This window comes from Entamoeba histolytica, genomic scaffold (genome assembly GCF_000208925.1).
Source record: "Entamoeba histolytica HM-1:IMSS scf_1104750516975 genomic scaffold, whole genome shotgun sequence".
Classification (NCBI taxonomy): domain Eukaryota; phylum Evosea; order Mastigamoebida; family Endamoebidae; genus Entamoeba; species Entamoeba histolytica.
The window spans coordinates 155,685-180,979 of record NW_001914862.1 but is presented as its reverse complement, the minus strand read 5'-3'; the positions used below and the strand labels follow the sequence as shown (position 1 = coordinate 180,979).

The following is a 25,295-nucleotide window of genomic DNA, read 5'->3' as shown; positions in this document are numbered from 1 at the left end:
AAAAAAAAAATGATGAATGTCAATGAAGTTTTATTGTATTTTTTTTTTCATTTCATATTTTTCTTATAAATGTAATACGTTCATCACATCCTAAATCTTTATTTCCTTCTTCAATTGAAAAATAATCCTCAAATCTATTCGATTCTTATCTTTACTCCACGTAGTATTGAAAAAGAAAAAAGGGTTTCTCGCTTCATCTAAATGATTCTATATGTGATCTATTTTTTTGAATATTTTATTTTTAGAACAATTAAATCGTTTTATTAAAAATGAACAACAAATAATCTTAAAAATATCAAAAAAAACTGTTTTAAATGAAAGAAAATAAAATTCAAGTTGAGTCGCGAAATGGCCTTTTCCTGCCAAAATTACCTCCTAAAATAAAAGAAATAAATGAAACTACTTCAAATAAATTTTTTGAATTAAAAAAAATGGAAATGACTGATGACGCTCTTGGAGAAGTTTGTCAAATGCTTAATTGGACTTCATTTTCTTTTGATGAGTATATGGAAGGATTAATAGCTCCTATTCCGTTGCAACAACCTGTTTATAAAGAGCCTAAATTATCAGATTTAGTAACTTTAAATGAAAATACAGAAGAGATTGATGTTATATCTCTTCCCGAAAATTTCTGTCAAATCCTTGAAGTTTGTGTGTTCGTTTTAAATATAATCAAAAAATAAATCTCAATCTCATTTCTCTAGGAAGATTTTTATTCAACAAATAAAGTAAAAAAACCAACAAGTTATCCACCTGCATTACCTAAAACTAAACGTATTTATTTTGATTAAGATTGTTATTCTTTTTTGTGTTATTTATTTTTATTTGTAAAAATCAAAAACAAAAAAGAAGAAAAATAAAAATTTGTAGAACTTAAAAATTATATTATTAAAAAATCAATGAAATTCTTGATTTTTATGATTATTTTTGTTGTTTCAAAAGGTCTTGAACCAATTGAAGTGGCAACTGAAGAAAATGGATGGAAAACTTCCCGTGTTCGGATTGCACGAAGTTTAGATAAAGAAGAATTGAATAATACAGTTGAAGATAAATACGATAGATTTAATAGAAATGAAAATTCATATGATGATGCAACATTAAGATCACGTGTTTACGAAAAAGAAATGGCTGAAAGAGACAAATCACAAATTAAAGCCAGAGATGAATATCGTAAAAGAGCACATTTATACAATGAGAAATGGAGGAAAACAAATGTCAATGGTCATTGGAGTGGAAAACAATTTGATAATAACAGAGATAATTTTAAAGAAAACACAAACCGTTTAACTTCAAGTGGAATTGATGTTAGAAAAGATTCAGGAATTTCTATGAACCCTTCTTCATCAAAACCAAGTCCACAATTCGCACAACCTTCATTAGCATCTCAATCAAAAAGTATTAGCGAAATTACTGCTGAACGACAGGCTGCTAACACTAATTCTATTAATAGCCAAACTTCTAATTCATTAAATAATACTAGTAATACTAATAATAATTCTAACCAATTATCTAATACAACAAACAATACTAATCTCAATAATAGTACACAATTAAACAACAATGGAACACAATTAAATAATAGTACACAATTAAATAATGGAACACAATTAAACAACACTACACAACTAAATAATGGAACACAGTTAAATAATGGAACACAACTAAATAATGGAACACAGTTAAATAATAGTACACAGTTAAATAATAGTACACAGTTAAATAATAGTACACAACTAAATAATAGTACACAACTAAATAATGGAACACAACTAAATAATGGAACACAACTAAATAATGGAACACAACTAAATAATTCAAAAAGATCGAGTAATATTATGCAATCAAAAGGTACAACTAATTTAAACAATTCAAATATATTAAATAATTCCTCAAATAAAATTTCTTCTGATGGAAATGGAAATGTAAAAAATAACAACAAGAGAGCTGTAAATAATAATAGCATTGGTATGAATGGTATTCAAGAATCTAACGTTACACCATTTGGAGGATATGCTAATAATAAAGTGAATGGAAAATACAACAGTGATTCAAATCAAAACAAAAGTCCTGGTAGTCTTATTAATGAATTTAATAGAAATAACCCGACTAACATTATTCCTAGAGATAAACAAAAAGAAACTAATGAATTAAATAAAAACAACCAAGAGAGTAGTGGAAAAGGAACAAGTAAAAACTACTCAAATAACCAAAATAGAAACAATAAGTATAACAATGAACAGAGCAATTCTAATACAAAGAATAATGAAAAATATAATACTCAGTTATCAAATAATCATTATAAAACTCAAGACCAAAAAAATAAAAATGACAATAACAAAAAAGAAATGGATCCAAACAATAATCCTGTTATAAATGAAATTGACAGTATCATCAAACAAAATGCTCAAACAAATAATGAGAATGTTAAAATGATGAAACATGTGAAAAAAGATTTGGAAAAAGAAACTGAAAAGACTAGAGCTAAACATAAAAGATCAGAAGAATGGAAAAAAACTCAAAAGTTATTGGGAAAGACAAACCAACTTATAGGAACAATAAACAAAATGGAAGAAGAAAAGAGTAAAACCAAAAAACAACAAAATGAAGAAATAGTACCAATTCTTTATAAAAATAATGGTCCACATGCAAATGATCCAAAATATAAATCTGGATATAATAATCAATTAAGACATGCTCATGACAACCAAAACGAAAATAATGAACGGGCAGATAAACTTTATGAGGAATATCAAAGAAAATTCTTCCCATACCGAAAGGCTCATAAAAGAGTAAGGGGATGGGTTAATAATGCACCAAGAAGTAAATATAGACCTAAACCAATATATTATAGAAAATATAAAAGAGTAGTAAAACAAGTAAAGCCAGTTCAATATGACTATTATACAGAAGAATATAATCCAAGAATTGACCCTAAGATGACATCATTTTTAAATGATGATAGCTGGAAGAAAAGAATAGATATGGAATGGAAAAGAAAAATTTCACAAAAATTCCAAACAAACGAACATGAAGAAATAAAAAAAGATATTCACACATTAGAAATAGAAGAAAAAAAAGCATTAAAAGAAATTAAAAAGAAAATGAAACAAGCTGAAAAAGAAATTGAAATTAGAAGTAGTGCATTAAGAAAACAACTAATGAAAGAAAGAGAACAAAATGAATTAAAACTACAACGTATGTTAAATAAGAAAGCAAAAGAATTTGCTGTTCAACGTAATGAATTAAAAAAAGAATTTAAAAAAACAATGTTAAAGGCATTTAAAAAAGTACAAATGAATTACATCCAAAATGAATCAAATTTTGTTGATTATGCAAAAGAAATTAAAACATTAAAACTATTATCTTCAAAGGTATTGAAAAATTTAAAAAATGAAGATGAAGAACAACCTATTTCATTAATAATTTAAAAACTTGTTTTGATTAATTCTTTTAATTAGTTTTAATATAGTTTAGAATAATAAAATTATCTTATAATAAATACCCATAATTTTTCTAAATAACATTATTAATTTCTGATGTAATATTAAAAAAAGAAAATAATAGAAATGATGACTTGTGTGCTTAATCTTTGTTGATTCAAAAATGATAACACTTCTTTAAAGTCTGATTCTTTTTCTTTTCAATTTTTTATCCGTTGTGTTTGTTTAAAATACCAAAAAAAATTTATATTTCAACTTCTAATTAATAATAATACGCCATTTTCCATATTCTCTACTTTAATTTATTTTGATACTTCTTCATTTAAAAAATTACTTTATTTGATTTTCTTAATCAAGACTTAAAAAGTCTTTAGTTTTTTTGGTAAATGACTTCTCATTTTTTAGCAATCACGACAAAAAGAGTAATTTATGTTCAAATCATTTTTTAAATGACAATCTTAACCAATCAGATTTTTATGAACAATAACCACAAGTTTAATAACACCACTTTTTCATAGACAAAAAAATAATATTTCTTTAAAACACAATACTTTCACTGAAACCAAATTAAAACAGAAATTGAAACAAAGAACTTTAACTTAAATTATAAACATCAAAATGAATCTAAAACTAATGAGGTTGGATTTTACATTAAAGAGAAGACAATTAATTATAAGCTATACCAATAAATGACATGATTTTTGTAACGAAACTATAAGACAATGAAAGAAATAAATTTTTTATTTTTAAAAAACAATTTTTTAGAAAATGATATAAAACAAAAAAAAAAAAACAGTAGCATAAAAAGACTTAAAGGTTAAATAAAATAATTCAATTAAGAGGATAAAAATAATGACTTAAACCACAATTCAAACAAAATACCATCATCTATTTTCTTTTAAATTTTTCTTGGTATTTAATTGATTGAACCAATTATTTTTATAAATAAATTAATAAACAAAACGTTATTTAGTAAAATAAATTCTTGAAATAAGTCATCCAAAAAAATTCGAAGTTTCAAAAAAAAAAAAAAAAAAAGAAATATCAGAATTATTTACTGTGCCGTTGATGTTAAAAGAAGGAATTAGAATACACTAAAATAATTATTGAAGTTTAAAAGAACTATAAAATTTTTAGAAATGATAAATGAAAAAGAAAAAGGAAAAAACTCAACAAAATGAAACTAATAAAAATAGTAGAAATTCAACAAATTTATAACATTCTGAGTTTAAAATTTTTTAATTGTTATAAAAGAAAGAAAAACCCTATTTATTAAATTAAAAAAATAATAAAACGAGTCATAAAAAATAGAAAAAACGAATAATAATTTAAAGAAGGAAAAAGAAATAAAAAGAAATTCTAAAGAAAAAAAATGACGTGTTCTTTTTTTCTTTTTAGAGAAAGTTGAAACTTAATTCTAAATCATGGAAGACTTTGGGAGAAAGCCAAGGTCTAAAACCAATTCATTGTCTCAAAGAGAATTAAAACAAGAAAGTAAAAGTTGGGAAGCTATTCAACAATCTATTTTAATGTATCTATTAATTGAAAATGGATATATTGTTACTATTGATAGACCAGATAAATTTGCTCATTTATCTAAACATTTCTTTGTTATTTCAAGTATTAAAAAAGGTATTAATGAATTTAAATTTTGTGAAGAGATTGGAAGGCGTTGTCAAAATATGACAAATCCTGCAATTAGAGTTTGTCAACAAAAACAATTAAAAAGACATTTTGATAAAAGCAAATCTTCTTTATGTGTTAATTTACTTATTGAATTTGCACAAAGATGTGGATATAATTTCACAATTCGTGGAACAAGAAGTTCTATTTATACTGTTAAAATGCAAAAGTTTTGTGAAATTTCTAAAAGTGGAAAAACACTTTATAATAAAGAAGATATCTTTCGAATTGGTTCTAAAGTTAATGATGTTCTAAAAGAATTATGTGTTGAAGCAAATGGTAAAGAATGTGTTGATATTAGTTATAGTGATATGAAAAAAATTGATGAAAATGAAAATTCTGTTACAACAGATGAAATTGTTTCTCGTTCCACATCAAGAGGAGAGTTTATGGAAAGAACAATGTCAGCATTTAAAAGAGTTGGGTTTGGAAGTAATTATGTGGTACTTTATTAAAAATTATTAATGTATTATTAAAAAAATATTTAAATTTTTCTTTTTTATTTATATTTAAAACAAAAGGAAAACGATTTAAAATAACTTGTAAATTAAATTCTTTGTGTTATACTTCTCTCTTATTTACTTCATAATATTAATTCCTTATTAACTCTTTTTTTTTAATCATGTTTTGGTGTAATAAATAATACATTAATGTGAAGGTGTTTTGAAAAAGAAGTAATAATGGTATATATAAAAGCAATTTCAAATATTAACGCAAAGCCAAATAAAAGTTGTAAAGAGAAATAAAAGTTAAAGGCTGGTATTTGTAAAGAATAAAAAAGACCATTTAAAGTATAAAGTGCATAAAGTATAAGAAGGGTATGATAATATGTTACAGGTTCTTTACAAATTCGATGAACAATTAACCTTTGAGTTAAATAAGCATTAATAAGAATTAATGTTCCAATAAACAAATGATAATGAGAGATAATAAAGGTATTTGGTAATAACAAAATATTTATAAATGACAATAAACTAAAACATAAATATGGAAATCCATGTTTTAATGCTTCTATTTTTGTACAACAATGAGTTTTGTTAATGTGACTAAAAGCAGAATAAACATAATAAATATCTGCTAATGAAGCAAATCCAATAATACAATATTTTGCCCAATATTGAATTGTTATTCCAAATATTTCTAAATAAATAATATTTGGATTAATGGCAATAATAAATAAACCAACTACACATAATAATTGTAATTCAGTTGGATTAAATATATATCCAAGAACCAGAGTGTTTGTATGATATTCTTCCCAATGAGACATATAAAATACAGTTAATAAAAATACAAAAATAAATAATTGTGTTGTCAAATCAAATTTGAAAACTATAACTATTATCATTGAAAAGATTCCCATCATAAATGTGTCTACTCCATGGTCAAACAATTCTCCAAGAGGAGATGAATTGCTTGTTCTTCTTGCTTGTTTACCATCAAGATTATCTGCAGTTTGGTATAAGAAAATAAGAATTCCACTCATCACTAAAGTAAATGTAGATACAGTTTCACTTCCTGTTGGTGATTCAGTGACAAAGAGAATATATGCCAATACCATAAAAAGTCCACCTATTAATGTTATCATATTTGGAGCAATACTTCTCGGAATACAATGAGCAAGAAGAGGTTCCCAAAAATAAGGAGAGAGAATATAATTAGCACATAATGAGTGGTCAACCCCACTGTACTTATAATATTTTAAATTATTCAGACTTTCTTTGGTGATAAACATTTCCTAAAGTCTTTTCAAAATAACTTTTTTAGTTTAAAACAATAAAAAAATTTCAATGTATTTTTTTTTTGAAGAAGTTTAAAAATTAAAATGTTTTGTTAATTTGAATTAAAAACTAAATAACAAATTGTGTCACTTTTGTTCTACTTGTGAAAACCTCATTTGAGAAAAAGAAGGAAGAAGTGAAAACCTATAAGTTCCGTTGATATTTACTAAACGAGTTACTCGAGAAGAGGCTGGTTTAGAATTAACAATTATATCAAAAAGATCGTCAATCATCATTTTATTAATATTAAAAAATCCATGTCGTGCTTCGTTAATATTTCTATCTAATTCTGATGTATCAATAACATCAATTTTATCTAAAACTTCCCCATTATATTCTAGTGGTGTAGTTCGGGCTCCTAATCGTTCTTTTTTTGTAAGAAAATTACTTACATGTAATGCAGAATCTCTTTGATCAGCATAAATTGTAATATGTTCACAACGTTCCTTTAGTTCATTATAATCTTCAACGAATGTTTCAACTTCATAATCAGAATTAAGTAAAATCAGATTAGCAAATTCCATTTTAATATTTCCCTGTTCAATATCTTCATTTAATTCTCCCTCACTAATATCAGAAGAAGTCCCATACGTAGAATATCTTGTAGAACTCTTAGAAACTTTTTTAAATAATGACTGAACCAATAAGTAGCTTTGCATAAAGAATTTAGAACCAAGAGAATGACACATTATATGAATTCTTTTAACACCTGCATTTTGTAAAGACTTTAAAAAATTAAAAAAGTCTCTGTGTTGATTTCTGTCACATGCATTATTTGCTGCACAGTAATAACAAGCAGCATTTTGAGACGATGGCCAATTAAATACTAAAGGAAGGATATGTTGTGGGAAATTTCCTAGTGCAAGCATTTGACCCATTCTTCGAAGAGCATCATATAAAGTGTGGTCAAGTCCATGAATAAATAAAAGCACTTCTATATTTCCTTCAGCAACTGAGCCACATCGTTTGATCCAATGAGAATCTACTTCTAACGTTTTTTCATTATTGAAATCTTTTACTGTTATTGTTACTTCTTTTCTTTTTTTAGCATGTTTTGAATAATAACCAGGAATAAACAAGCAATTCTCTTTTTGATCTACCATAACACTAATATTTGAAACAGGTTTATTTTCTTCTAAATGAAAATATAAATGATTTTTAAGAATATTACTTATACAAAAACATTCTCGTTTTCTACAATTACATTCTTTTTTTTCAGCGATATAATGAACTAATGGATAATGTTTATAAAAAGTTCCACTAACACAACACTCTACTGAAGCAACTCCATATCCTAATTTAGTCTTTTCAATAAATAATTTACCACCAGAATTTGATGCAAATATTATTCTAATTGACTTAAATATATTTGGTGTTTTACTTTCAACTGAATGAAATGGACCAACAGGAATAGCATTGTCAAAATATCCTTCTAATCTTTCTCCATGAAAAGAGTTATCTATCCATGTTCCAAATCCACTTGTTCTATTTAAATTGTTTTGATCAAACTCATTAATCATAAACAAATATTTTCCATGATCAAACTCATATTTAGTTTTTTGAGTTTTTTTACTTACAATTTTCCTAATAGAAAATCGTGATTTGAGTAATGAAGAAACTAGTTTATAAAGTAAAGGATATATCCACATATAAAAAATAACTCCTAAGAACAGAACAAATATTAATGGAACAATAAATCCATACCATCTTTTTGACTGATTTTTATTTGATGACTCATCACTCCCTGTGATTAGAATATTACTAATTAAAGTATAGCAATAAATAAAGATATAAAGTAATGTAAATAAATAAATCAGAATCGAATTTGAATAATGCATTGAAATCATTAAAAGAAAAGAAAATAGAAATACTAATACATAATATTCATAAAATCCTGAAAATAAATTGAGTCTTACCATATTAATATATAAATGAAGAAAGTCTAAAAAGAGTATAAAACTTAATGTTGTTGAAGTCAACTGACTTTTAGATTGATCTTTATTAACATTCTTCTTTCTAAGAGCTTTTCTTTTCATCATATAATGATATAATTTTATTAATGAATCTTTTTCTTCTTCAAAAATTGGATAATCTTCATAAACTTCAATATCAAGAATTTGTATATCATTAAAATCAAGAGAACATCCCAAATCAGGTGACTCAATGGAGAGATTGGAAGTAGAAACATCGTTTATTATATTATTTGAGGAGTCAAGATTTTCTATGACTTTTCTTTTAGGGTTGTCAAAAACATTAACAACAGTGCTTGTCTCTTGGCTCTTGTGAAAAATCATTGTTTTAGATTTAGATTGTGAAAAAGTAGGAAGAGACTTTCCCTGATATGTATCATCCATTTCAGACATAAACATTTTATAGATGATAAAGGTATAAAAAACTAAAAAAATAGCTTAATATAAAATTGAATGTTATTTATAAACGAAAAAATAAAAAAATAAAAAAAGTTAAGTAAAGCAAAAACAAAAACTTTTCACTTGGACTATCATAGGTATCTTAAAATGAACTTAAAAAACAACATCCAAAAAATCGAATTAATATGAACATTGAACCACATTTACAACAACAAGTAGATATGACATTTAAGATTCTTATTATTGGAGAATCAGCTGTTGGTAAAACAGCTATATTGGAACGGTATTGTGAAAATGAATTTCATGATGAATTAATTTCAACAATCGGTGTTGATTTTAAGTCACGAATAATAAATTACCAAGGTAAAACAGTTAAATTACAATTATGGGATACTGCTGGACAAGAAAGATTTAGAAATATTACTTCGTCTTATTATCGTGGTACCCATGGCTGTTTAATTGTATATGATGTTACTGATATAACTTCTTTCGAAAAAATTACATATTGGATAAATGAATTAAATGACTGTAGTATAAAACCAGAAATATTAGTGGTTGGAAATAAAATTGATTCAGAAGATGCTGTTGTTACATCTGAAATTGCAGAAAAGTTTTGTCGTTTAAGTGGAGGGTTAAGGTCAATGAGATGTTCAGCCAAAACTGGTGAAAATGTTGAAAGTATATTCAATGTTTTAGTTGACTCTATTTCAAAAAACAAAAATATTATGGAACGACTCATTTCTGTACCAAAACTTTTGGATGATGCTTCTCTTCAACCAACTCAAAAGAAACAATCATGTTGTTGAAAAATTTAAAAAAAGATTTTTGTAATTTGTTTTTTTCATAAGACTTATTAATAACAATATCATTTTATTTGTTATTATTAACTAAATTACAATTTTTTATTGAATTTACTAATTTATTCTTAAAACACAACTATACACAATAATAAAACAAAATTGTTATTTAGATTAAATTATAAAACTAATAAAAAACTTCTTTCTTTACTTTTACATATTAATTTTTCTTAGAATTTATGAGTGGAAGAAAATTGGTTAGAAACAGGAAGATAAATGTTTAAGATTATGAAATGATATTTTTGCTCCATTGTTAATACAAATTATAAATTCTGTATATTAAAAAATATTAAAAATTCATATAGTACAAGTAAATTATGTAAATAACTACTAATTTATATTAATTCAAGAATTTTGATAAAAAATTTTGTTTTCTTTTTTTTCTTTTTCATTTAATAACACAAAAATAACAAAAAAAAAGTTAAATTCTATGATTTTTCAAAAAGAAAGGAATAAGAAATAAACTATTAAAATATTTATTATGAAATAAATGAAATGATTTTGTATTATAAGCAAATAATTGTCACTTTCAAAAATATTGACATTATATAAACATTTACAGTTTTTAATTGTTTCATTTGATTTTTTTTTTGTTTTTAACATATTTCATAAGATTTGTCTTGTACAAAAATAATAAAAGTAATATAATTATAAGAGAGGGAAGTGGAGTCTACAAGAAAAACAAGAAGTGTATTTTAAGTCAATTAAATATTAAATTTTTTAATTAACCAGTATGTTATTTATATAATTTTTAAGGATGATTTGAAAGACATGACTTAAAATGTAATAAAAACATAATATTAAAAACTATAGAAATAAAAATAGATGAAGGGACAATAATTATAAGATGGTAAAAAAGAAGTTAAAAGAAAATGATTAATTGGGAAGAAAAAGAAAGAAATGAAGTTATAAAAGAAAAGAAATAAAAGTTTTGAATATGAGAACTTTTTTAGATAGTGATTTATCTGAATATAAGAAATGAGTCAAATGATTGTTAAGGCTAAATGTAATGTCGCTTCTCATTCTTCTTTAAAATTATCTTTCATGGAAGGAGATAATATTAAAGTAGTCGATAGAATGTCAAATGGATTATGGAAAGGAACATTAAACAATCAAACAGGGTTATTTCATATCTCAACTGTAAGTATTCCAGTTATTGAGACAGTCGTCATGAATTATGACTTTTCAACAGGAGACTCTACTTGTATGAAAACTAAAGCAGGAGAAGTTTTAAAAGTAATAGAAAAGAATGTACGTATTGGATGGTTATATTGTCAAAGAGGATTTGAAACAGGATATATTCCACAAAATTTTACTTCATTATATAAAGAAGAAGATAGAGAAGCTTCTCATACTATTCCCGAAAAACCAAAAATACTTCCTTGTCGTGCAACAGTAAAACAATTATATCAACCACATTCAGACAAAGAAATTAATTTAATTGCTGGAGATGAAATTGAGGTAATGAGTTGTGAAGGAGGATGGTGGTATGGTAGAAGTGGTTGTTCAATGGGATATTTCCCAGGAGAATATGTAGAAGTGTCTGGACCAATAAATAAAGAAGCAAAACAAGAGGCTGTTGTGTTATTTGACTATGTGTCAAAAGGAGAAAGTCAATTATCAGCAGAAGTTGGTGATATTTTTTATGTAGAAAAAATAATTGGAAGTTGGGCTGTAGTAGTTGTTGATCAAGAACAATTTATATTTCCATCAAGTTTTATTTGCTTATTAAGTGAGTCTGATAAAAAAATTAAACAAGAAACTGCTATTACATTGGATGATTTTTGTGGAGGTTCTATGGGTCTTCTTGCTGTTAGACAAAGTGAATTATTGATAGTGTTATCTAATGAAGCCAATGGTATGTCTAAGTGTTTTAAAGGAGAACAAAGTGGATTAGTTCCTACAAGTAATTTAATGACTATTAAAGATGGCCAAGATTATGTTATTGTAGAGAAAACATTCCAAGCCCGTAATCAGAATGAAATGACTATTATTGCAAATCAAGCTTGGATTGTAATGAAAATAGTTGATGAAAATTGGATAATTGGTAAGAGAAGTGGTGTTGAAGGATTTGTACCAAGAAGCTTTGTAAAGATACAAAAATTTGTGAAGCCATATAGAAAGGAGTATACTGAGGGTATTACTCATTTCAAAAATCAAACTGCTGCACGTAAGACTGGAGATGCTCAATTACCAGTTGATCAACCTAATTTCTTTAAAAAAGAAAATAAAGTTAGTAGAAAAGGATTCTTCACACAAAGAAGAAGAAAAGCAAAGCCAGAAGTTGATAATACTAAACATGTTTATGAAGAAAAGAAACAAAATATTATGAGAGAGTCTATGAATCCAAAGAGAAGTTTCTTCAAGAAATCAATAAAGCCTATGATTGTTCAACAAGAACACACCGAAGAAAATCCACAAACACAAGAAGAGCATAATGAAAATAAAATAGAAAGTCAAGTTAAAGAAGTCCAACCTGTTATTGAGTCTAATCACCAATCAAATGAAATAATTAAACAAGAAGTAGAACAATCAAAACAAGAAGAACAACCACAACAAGAAGAAGTACAAGAATCAAAACAAGAAGAACAACCACAACAAGAAGAACAACCACAACAAGAAGAACAACCACAACAAGAAGAACAACCACAACAAGAAGAACAACCACAACAAGAAGAACAACCACAACAAGAAGAACAACCACAACAAGAAGAACAACCACAACAAGAAGAACAACCACAACAAGAAGAACAACCACAACAAGAAGAACAACCACAACAAGAAGAACAACCACAACAAGAAGAACAACCACAACAAGAAGAACAACCACAACAAGAAGAACAACCACAACAAGAAGAACAACCACAACAAGAAGAACAACCACAACAAGAAGAACAACCAAAACAAGAAGAACAACCACAACAAGAAGAACAACCACAACAAGAAGAACAACCAAAACAAGAAGAAGAAACTCCTCTCGTTGAAGAAGTTGATCAAGAAGAGAGTCAACAAAATGTTATTGAGAATATTCAAGAGGTTGTGCAACCAACTATTCCTATTACTCAAAATCCATCAGAAGAAATACAAAATGAATATAAACAAGAAGTACAAGCACAAGATGACTATAAAAATGGAAATACAAGCTCAGAATTTTATTCAACTAAACAAGAAAATAATAACAACACACAAACAACAAATGAAACATACGAAGAGGACTATGTTGATGAAGAAAAAGAAAAGGCGTTTGAAGAAATAGAAGAGTTGAAATTAGAGTTAGACAAGATGAGAAGAGAACGTGACTTCTTACAACAAACATTAGATGAAGAGAAGGCTGAAGTTCAACAAATTAGGGAACAACATGATAAAGACCTTGTCTTAGTAGCTTCTCTTCAACAAACTATCCAACAACAACAAAACCAAATTAATGAATTAACAAGAAAGAAAGAAGAAACTTCAAAAGAAGATATGGACAAAATCCCTCCTACACTAGAAGAAGATGAAGTTATTACTACATTAAAGGTTCGTGTTACTGAATTAGAACAACAAGTTGCAGCAGAAAAAAAAGCACGTTTAGAAGGTGCTGAAGTTATAAAGATGATGAAGGCATCACAAAGTGGAGGAGTAAGTCAAGTAGAACTTGATGATTTCAAGTCAGAAATAGAAGAACGGCTTAAAGGATTACAAAGTAGATTAAAGATTTTGACTGCTGAAAACGAAAAATTAAGAAAAGCAGGTGCTGGTGCACGACTAGAAAGAATTAAAGCTGAGGCTGACGATAAGATGGCTAAGTATAAAGATGAAATTACTATTATGAAAAGAAAGTTGAATTTGCTTATCAAATCCATAGAAACAAAATGAATGGAATTCTATTTTCAGTTATTGTTAGGTTTATCAGTATTTTATTTTCAATTTTTTTTTGTAATACTTCAAACAACAAAAATAGGTCTAAAAATTGTTCATTCTTGATGTCAAGAGCAATGCTTGTACCTATAACTTCTAATGTACCTAATATTGATTTGTTAATCATTGAATTATTTAAAGCAAGAACAAGTAAAGAATTAACCAGAATTATTACTGTAGATATTATATAGTTTGAAGTTTTTCTAATTCAAGCATTTCAATTAATTTTAAGGAATAACAGTTGTTGTAGTTACCTTTGTCAAAAAGTAAGAAACGAAATGATGAGTGAACCTGTTTTATTAAATCTTGTTATTACTAATAAGATTGTTGTTTTAGGTGATCTTCATGGGCAGTATTTTGATCTAATTCGTCATTTTCAAAGTAATGGAATACCACCAGACATAACTTATTTATTCCTTGGGGATTATGTTGATCGAGGAAAGTTTGGGATAGAAGTTCTTTGTTTATTATATGCCTTGAAAGTAAAATATCCAAGATTTATTTTTATTTGTCGTGGTGATCATGAGTGTGCACGAATTAATAGAAGAAATTTGTTTTACCATGAATGTATTTATAAATACGGAACTTTGCATATTTGGAATGCCTTCGTATCTACTTTTAATGTAATGCCATTTGCTGCAATTATCAACAACAAAATTTTTTGTGTTCATGGAGGAATATCTCCATTATTAAAGTATGTCACTCAGTTGAGAAGAATTGAGAGACCAGTTGATATTCCAAAAGAAGGACTTCTTAGAGATCTGTTATGGTCTGATTTTGATGTAGAACAGGTTGGGTTTGCACATAATGAACGAAGAGAAGTTAGTTTTGTTTTTGGAGTAAAAGAACTCAATCAATTTCTTGATGATAATAATTTAGAATATATAATTCGTGGTCATGAAGTGGTTAAAGAAGGATTTATTGTTGAAGGAAGGTGTGTCACAGTATTCTCTGCTTGCCAATATGCTGGTATCTTTGATAACAAAGGGGCGACTGTGTGTATTGATTCTGACCTTACGATTTCATTCAAAGTAATCTCTCCTTATTAATTAATAATATTTTGAGATGATTGTATCTCATTCCGAGCATTAAAATAAATTATGAAGTAAGCTTGAGGATATTAACAAAAATGACTATGCTTGCTACTAACAAAGCATTTAATATATTATGTTTATTATTTGGTGTGTTCTTTTTTGTATTGGTAAGTATTTACGAGCTTATTAAATATTTCATCTTCAATATTAAAAATGTTACAAGGTATTGTGCTGTCTTATTTAAAAGATTGAAACATTGGGTTCTTGGAGTAGGATCTTTTGTGCTTGGTTTATTATTTTATTTGGTTCCATGTGTTGAAACGTACGTCTGTGTTAATTCCTCTGAAACGTTTAAAGAGCTTATGAACCAACTTTCAATCCTTAGGGCAAATAACGAGCTATTATATTATCAAGAAAAGCCTAACCAATTGTATTGTATTTTTCATTCAAAGGATGGTAATCAATTTGAGTCACTCCCATATTATATTGATAAATCATATATTATACTTACTTATGTCCCATCTGCAGAATTGTTTTTATTAAACCATCAAAAAACTTTCAGTCATAGTCAAGATAATATAGGATATCACACATTAACAAAACAGGACAAAAATAGTATTAACGAAAAAGAATCTACACACACACATTCATCTCATAATAAAATATTCCAAAATACAATATTCTATCAAAAAGGAGTTACTGAAAGTAAAGCATTTAAACAAGAGTTTGGACAGATACTAAGAAAAGAACCTATTCAAAATGAAGAGTTGTTACATCAACAAAAAAAACAAAGAGGTATTAATTTAGATTGTAGTATTACTGAAAGAGGAAAGTCACATGAATTAGAAGGAACAATCACTCATCAGGCTATGTTAGGCTCAGAAGAACAAATTTCAACTGTTAGAAGAATGGACCTTGAATCTATTTCTTTTAATGATTATTCTCCATTAAGGTCACAAAAAAAAACATTCAAAAAGATGTAAAGCACCAATCCCTTTTGAATTATCAAGAAGTGATTCATTAGACCTTCCGCTTGACAAAAATAATAATATAAGATATATTTACTCACCAATAAATGAAAAACGAGTAGAATAATTTAGTTTTACCTCTTTTTTATTAAATCTAGATCTTAATATCTATTTTATAGTAATGATTTTGGGTTTTAGTGTGGCAGTTCTTGTTTTAAAATTTATCATGGATTTAGGAGTATTTGTAATTGCTATTGCGGGTGTATTTGCATTCCTTTATTTTCCTGTGTATTGTCAGTCAAACGTTAAACACTATGTTGCAATGTTAATGTTTGTTAATTTACTTGGATGTTTCTCTGTAATATTATCTGCTATATTCTTGTCACACCAAAATAATCCAAAAATATGTCATTTTGAAGCTGCTTTTGTAAATTTTGTTCAATATGTTTGTTTATTTTCATTTAAAGAATTAGTCTAACACAAAATAGGGACAAACACTATGGTGTTTATGTTGTGTTGTTGAATATTTTCTTCATCAACTCATTTGTTTAGAAGAAAATAAAAAAAGATGTGTCATTACTCATTGTATTGTCTGGTCTATATGTTTTTTCACTTCAATTCCAATATACACACATTCTTGTGCATTAGAATTTGCAATATGTGTTAGTACATCTTCAGGAATTAGATGGGGAATATCAATTATTCCAAGAATTATTTTATGTTTGTTGATTGGTGTAATTGCAATAATTACTTTTATTCATAAATCATCACTATATACAAATACATTGCATTTCCTTCAGTATTGGAAAATAGAAGACTTAGAAATAAAAGAAGTTGCAAAACAAATGATTTTATTTTCTGGGTATTTCATTATCATGGCTTCATGTTTAGCTCAACCTCCATTGACATTAATGGTAAAAAAAATATTGCCAGAAACTATATCATTCTTTAAAGTTATATCAACAGCCTCATCAGATGCATTATGTTGTGCAGTAACATTTTTTTATTTCCATCATTTATTTAATTTATGGGGAAATTGGCAAACTTTATTTAAAAAGATTGGTATTATTGAAACAACAAAAGAAGAGTCAGAGCAATATGTACATCTTCTTTAAAAACAAGTTCCAAGTAAAAATAATTAAACTAATTAGTATTGACTAAATTAATTTGGTTGATTCAATGAAGCAAGAAGAGATACTGGGATAAGAGAGTCATATATTTTTTTATCATATCCTCCTATTTGAATAATAGAAGTCATAAAATCACATAATTGGAAGATAATAAATGGAATTTGTTTTGATAATGTTAAGCAATTAGTCATTACCCCTTTTACATATAAAGATAAATAACTAAATGAAGCCCACATTGTTGAGGGATGAAATTGTCTAAATACTGTCACAATACCAACAGCAAGAACATAAGGATCATATGGAACAGGTGCTTTTGGTCGAAGCATAAGTGTTTGATACTTTGAATCAAATATAAAGAATTGACTACAATATAATATAAATGATGATAATACTGATGCAATTTGATCACCACCTTCTGCACATGTTATATACACTTTAGATAATGCAGGAACAAATCCAGCAACATCAAGAAATCTATTAATTTCATTATATATAAGTGGTTCTCGTTCTTTTTTATTTGGGTTTTCAAAAAAGTCATGTACCAATGCTTGGTCAAAACTTTTTAGTGCAAAGTGAAGACTAGTTGCTTTTGTTCTATTTTCTGAACATAATTGACAATTAAGTTGTTCTCTTAAGAGTTGTAATGTTCCAAGATTATGTAAAGTATCAATTAACGATCTACCAATTTTTGTTACAACAGATAGTCCATTATCAATAACTTTAAAAATATTTTGTTCGTTTAATTTATTTTCATTAAAGTTTTGCGTCATTTGATTAAACACAGAATATTTCTCAACAATTAAATTTACTGTTGTGATAATATCATTTAATTCTTTAACACATTTAAATGCACATAACTGATTAATTCCAGTAACTCCTAAAACGCTTAGAGCGCTAACTAATTTTCTCATAAAAACATATCCAATAACTTCTTTTCCATCTTTATAGAACCATCCATTTGCAGCAGAAAGATAAAATACATTTTTACGATAATCAACAATACTCATTATTTGACTTGTTAATTTACCAATAAACGTTTGAGAATTAACTGTATCTAATCCATTTGCCAAAAAGCTATTACATTCTTCATTAACACATGTTGAAATTACATTAGTAAATTCTTCTTGCCATACTTTAAGACCATCAATATGAAGATAATCTTGAATATATCTAAAAGATGTAGAAAATCCTCCAATTTGATTTGATAATTCAGATAACTGTGTAAGAGTTTCACCTAAATTACCTTTTATTTTAAATTGTAATGTCTTAGAAAACATATTTTTTAATCTTCTTCCAAGAGCTTTTCTAATACCGTCTTCAAGTAACTTAACTGGGTCTACTTGAATAATACCAACAAACGTAGTTTCCATAGCAAGAATTCCTTCAGCATAAATAGATACTGCATGAGTTAATTCAGCAAGATAATTTCTTTCATCGAATAAAGCAAAACTTATAATATCTTTCTTTTCAACAAAGACTGGAGTTTCTGGAATACTTGTAACTTGTAATTTAGCAATTGAATTAATTAATAAGAAAACTTGTTCTGGAATAACTTCTAATACTCTTTGTACATAATTTACTAAAACTTCTGAATAATATTTAGATACATTTTCCATTTGTTCATCAGTTTTAGCTTGCATCATTCTTAATAAAGCAAGATGAAGGATAGATGACATTTTTAAAATTAAACTTCTTAATTTTAATGAATTTCTTGGATTTTTCTTTATAATTTGTTGTAAATATTCAACGTACACTTGAGTAGATAATAATTCATTAGCATAAGAACAATCTGATATATTATCTAATAATCCTCTAACTGTGTCATTAACATTTAATAGTCTAAACATTTTTGTTAACATATCTTTAGTTTTTCTTACTGTCTCAACGACAACTAATGATAAATCATTTAAATAATTAGTTTCAACTTCTTCCATAGCTTGTATTAATTTACTTAATGATTTTCCACTTGAAATTTCTTTTACATCTAATTTATCAATTTGTTCACTCATAAACAAACACCATTTCATTAGTCCTGAATTAGAATGTTCACTTAATTTATTTTCATCATTAAAATAATTGGATAAATCTTTCATTCTTTTAGAACTTTCATTCTTTAAATTTTCCCATTGTAATGGTTTTTCTTTAACAATATTACCGATAATCCTTTTTAATTCAAATTCAAATTGAGCAGTTTCAAGTAAAAAATCAATAATATCTTCATGATATTTAGGTTTAACAAAAATATCTCTTAATTTTTTAATTGGATATGTTCCATGTAATAATGCCCATCTTAATACTACATTACAATTTCGTTGACAATTAATTAATTTTTGCATATTTAACATTACTTTTTCATCTGTCATTCCTCCTTCTTCCAAATATCCTTGTAATTCAACTTTACATTTAGCCATTACTTGTTGATGTCCTTTCCAAATATTTTCAATATGAGATGGAGTAACTACTCGTTGTAATGCTTGACGAGCTGATTTATACGAATCCCAAAAGAAAGTTAAATCAATACAATGACCAATGTATATTGGTACTATCCAACAATCACCAAAAAATTTATTAACAACTTCATTCATAAATGAAATGTTATTATTTAATGTTTGAGGAGATAAAAACAATATCATTGTTAATAAACTTCCTTGTGCACTTAATGCAGAACTTCTATGATCTGGAAGTGGAAATGATTTTGTTGTATTATAAATATCATCTGAAAGCATTCTACCAATAGCCATTTGAACAATATAATCATTAACATGAATTCTTTTTAAATATTCATCTGGATAATTGGAAGGTTTTTTTGATGAACCAACAATATACTCAGTCCTTTTTACTAATGGAATAATTTTATCTAAATCTCCAAATTCATTACTTCTTTTATGTCTTAATACAAAAATAAGTATTCTTTCACGTACAATGCCTGGTATTAATATATCTAATAATAATAATAATCGTACAACAAATGATAACGTTTCACATACTAATTGTTTCCCTTCAACATCAACTAATAATGTTTCTGCATTATATTGAAGATATTCTCCTTCAATAATTTTATCATAAAACTCTTCTACTTGTTTAGTGTATTGATAAATAGATTCAAATACTTGAAATGTTCTCCAAATTATTCGTTCATATTTCTCCTTTATTTTCATATCAATAATTCTTAATTCTCTTGATGAATTTATTTTCATATCAATAGACTCACTCTTTGGAATATAACTGTAATCAAATATTAAATCTTTACAACAATTTGATGGGTTAATAAAATCCTCTGGTATTAAATCTTTAACTCTAAATAATTCACTACATATTGTATTTGCATATGAAACTAATCGTACTAATATTTTATGGCAATCATTAGCTTCATTAAGAATTGACATGAGTTGTTTATATTATAAAATTAATTAAATTAAAAGTTCTTTTAGTTTTTTGTTTTTTCTATAAATAATTTTTTATAATTGTTATTACTAAATCTAATTCTTAATGAATGTTTTGATTTATTTTATTTATATTAATTCATGATGAAAATTCTATTAATACTTAATTAATTACTTTTTATTTATATTAATTCATTATAAATACTCTGTAATTGTGTTTTATATTAACCTTTTTTTATAGCTAAAAAATCTTCCTCTAATATCTATTTTCTTTTATTGTTTTTAACAAAATATTCCAAAAAATGATATAATTTAATTTTTAAAACACTCATTTTAATGAAAAGAATATTAAAAAAAAAAGAATAATGAATTAAATGATTAAATATATTATAAACTAATAAATATTATCTATATTAAAATATTTATCTCTAAAAGATAAACATATTGTATTAATAAAATAAAGTTTTTATATTTATTATTTCATTTCTAATATTCTTAATGAAACTTATTATTATATTATTTTTAAGTAATTATACAATAAAGTCTTTCTTCTTTTCTTGTGTTTCAATTTTCTTTAATAATAAAAAACAAAAACTAATTAATAAAAAATGAAAATTTTTTGAAAAACAAAATAAAAAGAAAAGTTAGTCGTTTAAATTGAATGGATTTTCCAAAATACTTGTTTCATTGTTAATATTAAAAGAAGATAAATCAATAGTAGAATGAAAAAATCTTATAACAATAACAATAAATTACTTATTAAAAAAAAATGAATATAATAAATAATAAAAGAAAAACTGAAAAAAAAAAAGAATAATAAATTGATAAATAAACGAATTGAATTTTCTTAATACTGAAAAGAGACTATTGTCTAATTTATTTAATATGTTTTACTTTTATTCAAAAAATTCATATAACCTTTGATAGAAAGCAATATAACAAAAGTTATTGTTTTCTCTTTAACAATATGTCATTTAATTATTTTAATGTTACTTAATAATTATCAATAAAAGAATATGTATGAAAGAATAAACAACATATACTTTTATCAATTATTTATCAAATGAATGGTATTTTGAATAAGAAAAAAACAAAAATAAAGGGTTTGTAAATAAAATAGAGGGTTTAATAAAACTAAAAAACAAAGGGAAAATTGTGATGAATCAAAAAGGAACAAAAAAAGTTTATCAAATAATAACTAAACAATGTTTAAAAAGTATTCAAGAAAGGTTATTTATGGATAGTGATAATGTTGAACAATTTATCACTCAAGAATCGTTAAGTAAATTTAGTGATGGTCAATTAAATTTTATTATAGGAAGCATTAAAGAAAGTCAAAAAGATGGAATTTTTGAACAATGTTTTGACTTTCCTGAGTTTTATAGTTTGTTTTAATAGAATGAAAAAATTAATAACAAATTAATAACATTCATTTCTATTAGAACCTAGAGATAAATTTATTGCTGAAGTTGTTGATATGTTAAATGCTGAAATTGAAGTACTTTCTAAAAGACCAAGTATCTCAAAAACTATTTTCAATTTTAAAGAATTAAAACATAATTTTTTATCACAAAATAATGTTCCAATAAGAATAAATAAAGAAGAAAATTCTATATTAATTAATGGAAATGAAGAAAATGTTATTACTTTAGTTGAAAATAATGTTATTAACGAAACAGGAAGAAAAATAAATACAAAAACTGAAACGGATGAGAGTGAAAGGATAGTAAATGAACCTTTTGAAGAAAAAGAAGATAAAAATCCAAAACAATCTCTTGTAAAGAAAAGACAAAAGAAAAGTAATACAATAGATCCAATCATTGAAGAAATTCAACACCACTATTATCGTAGAAGAAGATTAACTCGTTCATTAAAAGAAGTACAAATAGGTAACGAAGAAGTTTTAAAAACATCACAACATTCTCATAAAAAGAGAAATTGTGCTTCATCTCCTATTTTTCAAGAAGTAAATATTATAAATTCTAGCTCCTCTTCAAATGAGAAAGAGTTTGAAACACATTCTGAATCAAAAGAAAGTTCAGTTCAAGTAATTGAAGAAGATATTGATATTCTAACAAATGAAAAAAATAATTGTTTATTAGCTAAGGATAGAAAAAGAAAAATAATTCCAATAAAAGAAGCACAAGCTCCATTAAAAGAAGTTAAATGTTATATTAAACAGAAGACTCTTCAAAAAAAAATGAAACAAATAAAAAAGAAGCAAAACGAATCAAATTCTATAATTGTTAATGATGGAATGGATATGGAAATGGAAATGGTTAACGAAGAAGCTAAAGACTTTGGGTTAATAGAAAGAATCCCAGAATTATGTAACAAATTTAAAATACCATTCTTATTTTTTAAATCACAACATCCATTATATAAAATTAAAGAAATCTATTCTTTTAGTAAACATGCAATAAGAGTATATGACCATCCTGATAGTAGTGAATATTATGTACGTTTTATTAATGAAAATGGAAATGATGTATTTTTATATGATATTCATGTTAATGGGAAAGTATTTAATTTTATAAAACCAAATCATTTTGAAAAAGAATATGAAACCGCTAATGTTGTAATCCCTTTGAACTTGCAATTTGACAAAAATGGGATATGTAACATTTCTATTTTTGATGATAATACCTATATTGTCGTAATGAAGTGTGAAATTAGATTAAAAAAAGATATCATTAATATGGTTGACTTCAGCTCTCACTTACAAGAATTAAAAGAAATATGTTTGAAGTATCAAGTGCCTTTTGATGAAATACAAATTAAAGACCAATATGAAGATGACGATATTAATATATCATTTGATGTTCCTTTAATTTGTCCAATAGGGTTAAATAGAATTGAAAATCCTGTAAGAGGAAGAGCTTGTAAACATATTACTTGTTGTGATTTAAAAAATGTTATAAGTTGTTGTTTATACACAAACGTATGGAACTGTCCTATTTGTTTAATGAAGTCTTATTACTACGACTTATTTATTGACTCCCGCTTAAAATATTATTTGTCTTTTGTCCCAGAAAGTATTAAAAAGGTTTTATTTATTGGAAATGAAATTCAAATAAAGAATTGTGAATTAGAGTCTGAGGAAGAAGTAAGACTTAACTTAGAATGAAAACTGTTGATTGAATGGATATTATTTTGTTTCAGTTGTTAATTAAACTCTTTAACCTAGTCACACCTTCTTTTAAGTTCGCTAGTTTCATAATAACAATAAATTATTTTCTGGTACTATGATAACTTAAATATTATCTGAACCAACAATGAGAATTTGAAAAGAAAAGAAAGTAAAAATTCTAAAATGAAAAGAAATCTTACTTTCTGAGTAAAGGACAGGTTAGTTGTAAGAGAATGTTATTGCAATCCTAAAAGATAAGGTAGGAAAATAATACATACACATTATTACAGAAACTATACTCTTTCGATGATTATTCTTACTCTGAATAAAAAGCCTAACCAATAATTTGAAGTTTTAAAATTAAAATTTTAAGAAAGATGATAAGAAGAGAGTTGAAAGAGAGGGAAAAGGATAAAGAAATGAAGATTTGAGTCTGCTAAGTAGACTAAAAAGAAGATGTTATAAAAATAGAATCTTTAAATATGAGATTGCATCCAGAAGAGGTAAAAGAGAAAAAAAGAAACTAGATGGATTAATAAAAAAACAGTAAAGAAATTAGACGTGAAAAAATGAAGGGGTTTTTGAACTACTATTTCCCTTTAATTTTGTTCATGGTTTTTTTTTCATTAAGAGTGAAAAGAGAAAAAAAAGAAGGAAATATATAAAGGGTGAACAGAGAAAAGTATTCATTTAATTTGAATGCCAAAGGGAAACACTAAAACTTCTAAGGCTAAAAATACTAAAGATAAAAAGGCTAAAAAGGATCCAAATAGACCAAAAAGACCTCCAACACCATATTTTCTTTACTTAAATGAACATAGAGCTTCTATTAAGGAAGAACATCCAGATGCTAAAGTTACAGAGATTGCTAAAATTGCATCTGAACAATGGAAAGCTCTTGGAGAAGAAGAAAAGAAAGAGTATCAAACTAAAGCTGATGCTGCTAAAGAACAATACAAAAAAGATATAGAGAAATATGATGGTAAAAAACAAGCTTCTGAGGAAGAAGAAGAGGAAGAAGGTGATTCTGAATAATTACTGTGTTACTTATTCATTTTATGGTTAATTTTTATTTTCATGAAAAAAGAAAAACTAAAAATATTTTTTGTATTACTATTTTTTTCAATACTTGAAGAGATATTTTTATATAGATTCTTTTACTACAATCTCGGGATTCTGCACTACTTTTTGATTGTTTTTTCTTTCTCTTTTCAAATTATTTTCACTCATCAAATTATTCTAATAGTTTATTTTATTATACGAAATATTATCTGATTTTTCCAGTTCTATTTTTATTATTTATTCTCGAAGAATCGTTAATTTATCGTTATATATAACATTTAATATCTTTTTGAAAAAATAAAGAATAATTAAAATCAGAACTTGAAAAGATGAATCAAAAAACAAAGTCAACCGATGGTTGGTGTTATTCTTCTTCTTTTTATTATTTGTTATTGTCACGCAACAATCACCAAAAATCAAGTTGAGGTTAATATTGATTTTACACCATTTCCTAAAAGAACAATGGAGTTTTCTGTTGAAGGGGATCATTTGAAACAATATCATTTTACTCTTCCATTAAATGAGTCACTTCAAATGACTCAATTCACATGCATTGAA

At 25.8% G+C, this 25,295-nt stretch overlaps 13 protein-coding genes across 13 annotated transcripts in view; 10 read left to right on the top strand and 3 right to left on the bottom strand.

Moving 5' to 3' along the window:
- Positions 1 to 314: 314 nt before the first annotated feature.
- EHI_045590 (uncharacterized protein) lies at positions 315 to 3,428 on the top strand (the record flags this gene model as incomplete). Its single annotated transcript, XM_648505.2, has 3 exons — positions 315 to 647; positions 705 to 774; positions 871 to 3,428. 3 exons carry the CDS (start codon positions 315 to 317, stop codon positions 3,426 to 3,428), a joined length of 2,961 nt encoding a protein of 986 aa, XP_653597.2.
- A 1,436-nt stretch (positions 3,429 to 4,864) lies between these two features.
- Positions 4,865 to 5,578, top strand: EHI_045580 (uncharacterized protein; the record flags this gene model as incomplete). Its single annotated transcript, XM_648504.1, has 1 exon — positions 4,865 to 5,578. The coding sequence occupies one exon, from the start codon at positions 4,865 to 4,867 to the stop codon at positions 5,576 to 5,578; it is 714 nt and encodes a 237-aa protein (XP_653596.1).
- A 161-nt stretch (positions 5,579 to 5,739) lies between these two features.
- On the bottom strand, positions 5,740 to 6,858 carry EHI_045570 (CDP-alcohol phosphatidyltransferase family protein; the record flags this gene model as incomplete). The annotated part of the gene is made up of 1 exon (XM_648503.1): positions 5,740 to 6,858. One exon carries the CDS (start codon positions 6,856 to 6,858, stop codon positions 5,740 to 5,742), a length of 1,119 nt encoding a protein of 372 aa, XP_653595.1.
- Positions 6,859 to 6,990: 132 nt separating this feature from the next.
- Positions 6,991 to 9,267, bottom strand: EHI_045560 (uncharacterized protein; the record flags this gene model as incomplete). The annotated part of the gene is made up of 1 exon (XM_648502.1): positions 6,991 to 9,267. One exon carries the CDS (start codon positions 9,265 to 9,267, stop codon positions 6,991 to 6,993), a length of 2,277 nt encoding a protein of 758 aa, XP_653594.1.
- Positions 9,268 to 9,458: 191 nt separating this feature from the next.
- EHI_045550 (Rab family GTPase) lies at positions 9,459 to 10,079 on the top strand (the record flags this gene model as incomplete). The annotated part of the gene is made up of 1 exon (XM_648501.1): positions 9,459 to 10,079. The coding sequence occupies one exon, from the start codon at positions 9,459 to 9,461 to the stop codon at positions 10,077 to 10,079; it is 621 nt and encodes a 206-aa protein (XP_653593.1).
- A 1,029-nt stretch (positions 10,080 to 11,108) lies between these two features.
- On the top strand, positions 11,109 to 14,008 carry EHI_045540 (uncharacterized protein; the record flags this gene model as incomplete). The annotated part of the gene is made up of 1 exon (XM_648500.2): positions 11,109 to 14,008. The coding sequence occupies one exon, from the start codon at positions 11,109 to 11,111 to the stop codon at positions 13,986 to 13,988; it is 2,880 nt and encodes a 959-aa protein (XP_653592.2). The 3' UTR covers positions 13,989 to 14,008.
- Positions 14,009 to 14,095: 87 nt separating this feature from the next.
- On the top strand, positions 14,096 to 15,079 carry EHI_045530 (protein phosphatase, putative; the record flags this gene model as incomplete). Its single annotated transcript, XM_648499.2, has 2 exons — positions 14,096 to 14,220; positions 14,281 to 15,079. The coding sequence occupies 2 exons, from the start codon at positions 14,096 to 14,098 to the stop codon at positions 15,077 to 15,079; spliced, it is 924 nt and encodes a 307-aa protein (XP_653591.2).
- An 80-nt stretch (positions 15,080 to 15,159) lies between these two features.
- On the top strand, positions 15,160 to 16,047 carry EHI_045520 (uncharacterized protein; the record flags this gene model as incomplete). Its single annotated transcript, XM_648498.1, has 1 exon — positions 15,160 to 16,047. One exon carries the CDS (start codon positions 15,160 to 15,162, stop codon positions 16,045 to 16,047), a length of 888 nt encoding a protein of 295 aa, XP_653590.1.
- Positions 16,048 to 16,258: 211 nt separating this feature from the next.
- EHI_045510 (uncharacterized protein) lies at positions 16,259 to 17,147 on the top strand (the record flags this gene model as incomplete). Its single annotated transcript, XM_648497.1, has 2 exons — positions 16,259 to 16,477; positions 16,521 to 17,147. The coding sequence occupies 2 exons, from the start codon at positions 16,259 to 16,261 to the stop codon at positions 17,145 to 17,147; spliced, it is 846 nt and encodes a 281-aa protein (XP_653589.1).
- A 47-nt stretch (positions 17,148 to 17,194) lies between these two features.
- Positions 17,195 to 20,548, bottom strand: EHI_045500 (uncharacterized protein; the record flags this gene model as incomplete). The annotated part of the gene is made up of 1 exon (XM_648496.1): positions 17,195 to 20,548. The coding sequence occupies one exon, from the start codon at positions 20,546 to 20,548 to the stop codon at positions 17,195 to 17,197; it is 3,354 nt and encodes a 1,117-aa protein (XP_653588.1).
- A 1,155-nt stretch (positions 20,549 to 21,703) lies between these two features.
- Positions 21,704 to 23,672, top strand: EHI_045490 (SP-RING zinc finger domain containing protein; the record flags this gene model as incomplete). Its single annotated transcript, XM_648495.1, has 2 exons — positions 21,704 to 21,929; positions 21,988 to 23,672. The coding sequence occupies 2 exons, from the start codon at positions 21,704 to 21,706 to the stop codon at positions 23,670 to 23,672; spliced, it is 1,911 nt and encodes a 636-aa protein (XP_653587.1).
- A 702-nt stretch (positions 23,673 to 24,374) lies between these two features.
- On the top strand, positions 24,375 to 24,710 carry EHI_045480 (high mobility group (HMG) box domain containing protein; the record flags this gene model as incomplete). The annotated part of the gene is made up of 1 exon (XM_648494.1): positions 24,375 to 24,710. One exon carries the CDS (start codon positions 24,375 to 24,377, stop codon positions 24,708 to 24,710), a length of 336 nt encoding a protein of 111 aa, XP_653586.1.
- Positions 24,711 to 25,199: 489 nt separating this feature from the next.
- Positions 25,200 to 25,295, top strand: part of EHI_045470 (dolychil-diphosphooligosaccharide-- protein glycosyltransferase subunit, putative) — a gene marked incomplete at both ends in the record, with an annotated part of 1,197 nt that continues 1,101 nt past the window's right edge. Inside the window, one exon of the mRNA XM_001913359.1 lies at positions 25,200 to 25,295. This exon is cut by the window's right edge and continues 1,101 nt beyond it. Coding sequence (XP_001913394.1) covers positions 25,200 to 25,295 — 96 coding nt within the window.